Here is a 7794-nt window from a genome sequence, read left to right as displayed (position 1 = left end):
GTGGACTGAGATTGTTCTTGTAAAATCTTTCAACCTGGACAATCTCTTTAGATATATTTTGGCAAGCTTTCAAATAATTTATTTTCCAAAAAGGAGGAATGTTGTCTCATTTCACTCTGTACTGTATCACTGTACATGGCTGAAATGACAATAAAACTTGATATACTAAACAGTATATGAATGGGGCATTGGTGGTGATTAAAGTTTTGGACAAACATCAGCAACAAAACTGATTTCACTGCATTATTTTGTTTTTGTAGTGCCGAATACTCCTTGACACCTACGTGTACAAAAATGCCCCCATTAACTTATTATACCATTATATGATACCATTAACATTAAAACCACTTTTTTTTTTATCCTTTCTGCCATTTTAGTATAAAACCATGCATTCTGTAATGTCAGTATTTCATTTTGAGGAAAGGTTGTGATATTTAAATACACAGGAGGTGACGAGGGACGGGAAACACATGGGGACACAGCTGATACATGTGTCCCTATGACCATGTGGCATGATGACATCACAGGAAAAAATGTGAACCTAAAACAATGAACACAGAACACAAGACCTCTTCAAAGTAAAACAGGAACCATAAGACGCAGACATGACCCGATATGATAAAAGCGTGAGCAGTACTTGGTATTTATTATTGTATTTTTTTTTTTTTCCATTGTGCAATATGTTGGTTTTTTTTTTCCGATGTGCCATTTCCGCTCAGATGCGCAATTTCCTGCGCATGTTCCTCTCTCTCTCTCTCTCTCTCTCTCTCTCTCTCTCTCTCTCTCTCTCTCTCTCTCAAAGTTAAGCAATATTGCATAACTTTTTAATAGTATATATTTTTTACTCTCTCTCTCTCTCTCTCTCTCTCTCTCTCTCTCTCTCTCTATATATATATATATATATATATATATATATATATATATATTGGACATACTTATCAGGATGTCCAAAAAACTCGCTGAAAAGTATTCAGCTAATCCAAAATGCTGCAGCAAGAGTCCTGACAGGGACTAGAAAGAGAGAGCATATTTCTCCTGTTTTGGCTTCCCTTCATTGGCTTCCTGTTAAATCCAGAATTGAATTCAAAATCCTGCTCCTCACATACAAGGTCTTAAATAATCAGGCCCCATCTTATCTTAATGACCTTGTAGTACCATATCACCCTATTAGAGCACTTCGCTCTTGCTCTGCAGGCCTACTTGTTGTTCCTAGAGTATTTAAAAGTAGAATGGGAGGGAGAGCCTTCAGTTTTCAGGCCCCTCTTCTGTGGAACCAGCTTCCAGTTTGGATTCAGGAGACAGACACTATCTCTACTTTCAAGATTAGGCTCAAAACTTTCCTTTTTGCTAAAGCATATAGTTAGGGCTGGACCAGGTGACCCTGCATCCTCCCTTAGTTATGCTGCAATAGACATAGGCTGCCGGGGAATTCCCATGATGCATTGAGTTTTTCCTTTCCGGTCACCTTTCTCACTCACTATGTGTTAATAGACCTCTCTGCATTGAATCGTACCTGCTATTAACCTCTGTCTCTCTTCCACAGCATGTCTTTTATCCTGTCTTCCTTCTCTCACCCCAACCGACCCTGGCAGATGGCCCCGCCCCTCCCTGAGCCTGGTTCTGCCGGAGGTTTCTTCCTGTTAAAAGGGAGTTATTCCTTCCCACTGTTGCCAAAGTGCTTGCTCATAGGAGGTCATATGATTGTTGGGTTTTTCTCTGTATCTATGAAGCGCCTTGAGGCGACTTATGTTGTGATTTGGCGCTATATAAATAAAATTGAATTGAATTGAAATTGAATTGAATACTTACATATATAATTGCTTTAAAATGCACTGAATCAGTCAGTGCATACTACTCACTCATTTCAGATGTTATCACCTGAGTTAATGGCTGTTGTCACTTGTCATCAGTCCCACACATACCTGTACCAGGAGTTCTTTAATTCAGTTCTCTTTGGACTTCTAAAGTAATAATGAGTTGATTGTTTCCGTGTTATATTAACAACAATACGCAGGGGTCTCCAAACTCCATACTATACACAACTGGTGATCATTGAGAAAGACTAACCAATGTGTGAGTAACACTGAAACTGGGTGGTACTATCTATCTATCTATCTATCTATCTATCTATCTATCTATCTATCTATCTATCTATCTATCTATCTATCTATCTATCTATCTATCTATCTATCTATCTATCTATCTATCTATCTATCTATCTTACACAGTACTTTTACTGAAAACTTAATTGCAAGAATAGGCTGAATGATCAAAATCTAGATCGAACATAAAATTCAAGAAACTGAACATACAGTAGGTTGCAGAAACATTTTTATGCAATCACATGTGATTGAAATGAAACCATGTTGGGCCCCAGTCACTACAAAGAACCACAGGAAGAGGAAGTTCTTAGAAAAGAATATATCCTCATTTCAGTCTGACACTCACGCAGTGAGCAGCAAGACAACATGGAGGTCAGATTTCCTACTATCAGACTTTGTGAGTACTGACCTTACCTTTAGTAAAAAAAAAAAAAAAAAAAAAATACATGGATGAACTGAAGGGCAAATTGATATATCCAAAATGTGCCCATGTATTTGCATGTATTCATTATGGAAATTTGTAACTGCTCACTAATAGATGCATAGGACTTATTACTTATGATGGGGAAAAACCCATTAAAAACATGTTAACATTTTTAAACTGTCATTCTCAATCTTTTCAGTGATAAATGTTCTGTTGCTGTTGGTTATAGTTGCTGAACTCAGTGATTCTCAAACACATAGTAAGTTTTTAAATATTCATGTTGTTGTATTTCTAAGTGAGTGTGTGTGTGTTATAGATTTAATATATCTCATAAAAGTGTTGATGCTTGATGTGTATACATTTGTGTCCATCAGAAAAAATAAAGACAACAATACACATGAAGTAGCACATATGCAATAACCTTAAGTTTGAAACTATTTTGTTCTGTATGAGTCTTTGAGTCTTTATTGGATTTTCTGTCTCAGATTCAGGTTTTCCTCAAGTTGTTCCAAACAGACAGCAGTTCTTTCAATCAGAGCCTATCACTATCAGCTGTGAAGGGCTAAATGGGCTGACTGGATGGAGAGTGATGAAAAAGATAAATGGAGATGTTAAAACATGTGCTTCAACCTGGGAAACATCGATTGGACCTTGCAATATTATTAATGCATATCCAACAACTGACAGTGGAGAATACTGGTGTGAAATGGGAGGAACACAAAAGAGCAACTCTGTCAACATCACTGTAGCTGGTATGTCCATGGGAAAGAAAAAAAAAAACCTTAATTATGCATTGACATATTTAGTCCATCCAGTTTTTTTTATGTTCAGTACATCACTCACAGTAATGCACAGTGTCATTTTTTAAGCATCCATGTATGTACAATGTCAAGAGAATTTAAAGGAAATCACTTTTTGACACAAAATTGTTATCTGGCATTTAGATTTAGAGAGCGATGTGATCCTGGAGATTCCTGTCCAACCTGTGATGCAGGGAGAAAACGTGACCTTGCATTGTAGAAAAAAGGATGCAAACTCCAACTACACTGCAAAATTCTACAAAAATGGTGTCTCCATTGGGAGCAGCTCATCAGGAAACATAATGACTCCCACTGTATCCAAATCTGATGAAGGACTCTACAAATGGGGTATTGTTGATGCTGGAGAATCACCAGAGAGCTGGCTTAGTGTTGAAGGTAAGATGCATCAATATTCTGTAAATGAATTAGAGACAAACTTTATACCCAAACTGTATTTTAAAGCTTCATGACAAATTGTGTAAATGGAAAAAACAATATGTGGTCTATGATGAACATACCTAAATGGTAAATGGCCTGCATTGGTATAGCACTTTTCTAGTCCCTAAGGACCCCAAAGCGCTTCACACTACATTCAGTCATTCACACACTGGCAATGGCAAGCTACAGTGTAGCCACAGCTGCCCTGGGGCACACTGACAGAGGTGAGCGCCAGGCCTTCTGACCACCAGTAGGCAAACATGGGGTTAGTATCTTGCCCAAGGATATTTGGCATGCAGCCCGGAGGCAGCCTGGGATCGAACCACTGACCTTCTGATTAGTGGCTGACCTGCTCTGCCACCTGAGCTACAGCCCCAATGAAAGCAACATCAGAGTGATGCTTTTATATGTGATTTGTGGACACTGTATTTTGGTCTATTGAAGGGGTTGTTTTGTAACACCAGGCAATGTCTTTTAGACATGTTTTTAATGTTGGTTTCATTAAAAACATGGGACTACTGCTTCTGTAGTCCGATGTTTCCAGGGGATGAGAAGGGTACTTTAGGCTACTAGTTAATTTTTATGGAGCTTTGTTTATACCTTTGTTTACACATCTCTAGTAGGGCTGGGTATCGTCACTGATTTCTAGAATCGATTCAATTCCAATTCACAAGGTCCTGAATCGATTCGATCCACGATTCAATTCGATTCGATTTAAATCTGGGAAATTTTGCCTCAGACAGTCAGAAATATTTCAGATCAGTACATTTACATATTTTTGTATCTATAAAAAGGAAGCTGACACTCGCAAGACTTTATCAAAGGCGTAAGCATCACAGCAGATGCCTTTGAGTCAAAGTAGCTAAAGATAAAACACAGAAAAACATGAAGGTGATTTTCCTGGCCTGGGATTTTATAAAAATATTCTGCAGTACATCAAAAACGAAAGAAAACCATTAATCAACATATGAACATTACCTCTGAAGTTACAGCGGTTTTATTAGAGACACGGCTACAGGTGACCCAGGTGTTTTGTTTTTTTTTGTTTGTTTTTTTTTTTTTCTTTCTTCCCCCCCCTTCTCACCGTCTCTTCTCCCCTTTAGTTTTCTTTCTCTCCCTCTCTTTCTTTCATTCTTTCTCCCTGTCCTATCCCCCAGTCATGTCTGTCCCGTTTGTAGCAACTGAAAATGAAATAAATTCATAATTATAATAAAGGTCAATCAAATGGACCAATATGGCAAGGCCATGATGATCCATTTGGTAAAATAAATCCACTTGGCATCTTTCTTGGCCTTAAGACAACAATTCTGATGGCTAAAGATCCAAACGGGACACGAAAAAAAGGGAAAAAAAAAAAAAAAAAAAAAGAGAGACACGGCTAAGCGTTTTGCATTTTGCATCATTTTAAAAAGTTTACATTTGTTCAGAAGCCTATTGAACAGCAGAAATTAGGTTTTCTTTTCGGAAGTAAGTAAAAGGGAAAAAAACAGCGGCCGACAGCGCTGTAAACAACGGTAGACTTGTGCATAACAAGCAAGCGAATAATGCAGAAAACAGATTTTTAGACGGGAAACTGTTCTTGAAGTATACAGTACAATACAACTTTATTTGTATAGCACATTTAAAAGACCAGTGGTACACCAAAGTGCTTTACAATAAAAACAGGAAAATTAAGACAATAAATAAAAGACTATTAACAAAGTACCACATATGTCATCAGGTTAAGGGCACTAATTATACAACAATAAAAGGGAATGTATTGCTGCTGGTTCAGTCAGTATTGTTTGGAGAGAGATAAAACTAACAGCTTTAGAATCACCGCAAAAAGGGTGTAAACACAAAGCACGGACCCGCTGAAACATCAGAATCAGCGAGCTGTCGGCTTTCAGCCTCGACCGTGTCCGTGCCGTCGGGTGAGAAAGGTGACATCTCACTGATTCTGATCCGCGGGTCGCGCTTTGTGTTTACATCTTTGTGCAGAATCCATGTACCTGCTCTCATTTACTGTTTTAGCTGTTTGGTGGTTGTTGAAATTTTGCAAGGTTTAACCTGAGATTCTGGCGTTTCGGGCAAAATAAATTAATATTTAAAAAATCGATTCAGGATTTTAATGAATCAATATCACGTTATCCAAGCCAGAATAGATTTTAATCGATAAATCGATTATCAAAACCCACCCCTAATCTCTAGTTATCATGCGGCTTAGACAATTAACAGTGTTTCCTGAAAACCCTCTCCTGTCTGATCATTTCCTGATAACATTTACATTTACAATAATTGATTACACACCAGTGGAGAGTAGACTTTATCACAGTAGATGTCTTTCTGAAAACACTGTAACTAAGTTTAAGAATATAATCCACCCACTGTTATCATCTTCAATGCCAACACAGAGCAGAGCAGCTATCTGAACGCTACCCCAACAGAAGTCGATTATCTTGTTAATAGTTTTACCTCCTCACTACGTACGACTCTGGAAAGATGGTCGCTTCAGTGGACATAAATGGCTTCTTTCACTCCTCTTTCAAACCATCTGTCTTCTATGTCCAAAATGTGAACATTGGCATCCTCGAAAGAGTGACCTTTGTCTTTTAGATGTAGATGGACCGCAGAGTCTTGTCCCATGTAGGTGGCTCTTCTATGTTGTGCCATGTGTTTATGAAGTGGCTGTTTGGTCTCTCCAATGTAAATATATGCTTTAGTTTTTCTGTGTTTGTTTGTTTACTGTGTTCCTAAAATTAATTGCTTTTCTCAGACAATAAAGATGTCACTGGACATATTACACCATGAATCAGTTCTAGCATTTATTTATTTATTGATGTAGTTATGAGTTCTTCTTTGAAAATATTATTTTTACTTTGGATTTCAAAAGTGAAAATAATCTTTAATTACATGCTGCAGAATAACCACATCAAATCATCTCCATAAAACTTCAGATATTTATGCACTTGCGAACATAAAACATTTTTTTTCAAATTATTAAAAAACAGGCAAATATATGATATTAGAGCAACTGTAATTCCTTCAGAGTATTATCACGATCTTTAATATTTTATTAATGTTGGGAAGAAACTGCTGACATAATTATATGATGTGCTTGTGTTATTAGTAATGTATGCTTGAGTGTAAAATAAATAAGGACACAGTAAGTGTGGAGAAAAAAATGATGTGAGCAAAACTCTGATAGTTGATTCTGTTCATCTGGACATAGCGTTTTCAGTGGGAGAAACGTTTCATTACTCATCCAAGTGACTTTTTTGATGAGTGACGAAATCTCAGGACGTACCACAATTCACGGATCACATTAACTTGGTGGACCAACACATCAAATTCACCAGGAAGGATATGAAAAGTGGCAGGTTAGCCTTCTTAGACTGCTTGATTTCCATCAGTAATGGGGGACATCTAAAAGCTGATGTTTACCATAAATCAAAGCATACGGAGCAGTATTTAAGGTTTCTCATCACCCACTGGGGCATAAACTGGGCGTCATTAGGACGTTACAACACAGAGTGAACACCATCCCCACTGACACAGTGGCCAGGGAAGCAGGAGAACATCACATCAAGAAGGCCCTGAGTAAATGTGGTTATCCCAGCTGGACTTTTGTCAAAGCTGGAAAGGCACCTAAAGAAAGCTCCAGCCGATCCAGGAGAGAAGAACAACCACTGCCCAAGCGAAAACCTGTAGTGATCCTGTATGTGTCAGGAGTATCGGAACAGCTAAGACGCATTTTTTCTAAATACCGGGTCTCTGTGGCCTTTAAACCCCAAAACATGCTGCGCCAAAAATTGGTCCACCCCAAGGATCGGGTCCCCCGACACAAACAGAGTAACATAGTGTACGCTGTGAAGTACCAGGAGGATTGCCAGGATTTATACATCGGGGAAACCAAACAACCTCTGGCGAAGCGGATGGCACAACACAGAAGAGCTACCTGGTCAGGCCAGGACTCTGCAGTCTATTTACACCTACAGGCCAGTGGACACTCTTTAAATGATGAGGATGTACACATCCTGGACAGGGAGGA

At 38.3% G+C, this 7794-nt stretch overlaps 1 protein-coding gene across 1 annotated transcript; it reads left to right on the top strand.

Moving 5' to 3' along the window:
• The first annotated feature begins 2468 nt into the window (after positions 1-2468).
• Positions 2469-4337, top strand: LOC146579090 (high affinity immunoglobulin gamma Fc receptor I-like). Its single transcript, XM_085267907.1, has 5 exons — positions 2469-2499; positions 2726-2785; positions 3012-3278; positions 3471-3722; positions 4309-4337. Exons 1-5 carry the CDS (start codon positions 2469-2471, stop codon positions 4335-4337), a joined length of 639 nt encoding a protein of 212 aa, XP_085124033.1.
• Positions 4338-7794: the final 3457 nt, after the last annotated feature.

The sequence above is a fragment of the Mchenga conophoros genome, linkage group LG3, assembly GCF_057382185.1.
Source record: "Mchenga conophoros isolate Kocher_MC1m ecotype Shallow Benthic linkage group LG3, M_conophoros_male_GT1.1, whole genome shotgun sequence".
Classification (NCBI taxonomy): Eukaryota; Metazoa; Chordata; class Actinopteri; order Cichliformes; family Cichlidae; genus Mchenga; species Mchenga conophoros.
The sequence above is the reverse complement of the archived record's forward strand: the minus strand, read 5'-3'. Positions and strand labels throughout refer to the sequence as shown.

Coding starts and splice junctions, on each gene's coding strand:
- LOC146579090 (XM_085267907.1), top strand. CDS start 2,469: ATGGAGGTCAGATTTCCTACTATCAGACTTT. Junction 2,500..2,725: donor ATTTCCTACTATCAGACTTT/GTGAGTACTGAC, acceptor CAATCTTTTCAG/TGATAAATGTTCTGTTGCTG. Junction 3,723..4,308: donor GAGCTGGCTTAGTGTTGAAG/GTAAGATGCATC, acceptor CGATGTTTCCAG/GGGATGAGAAGGGTACTTTA.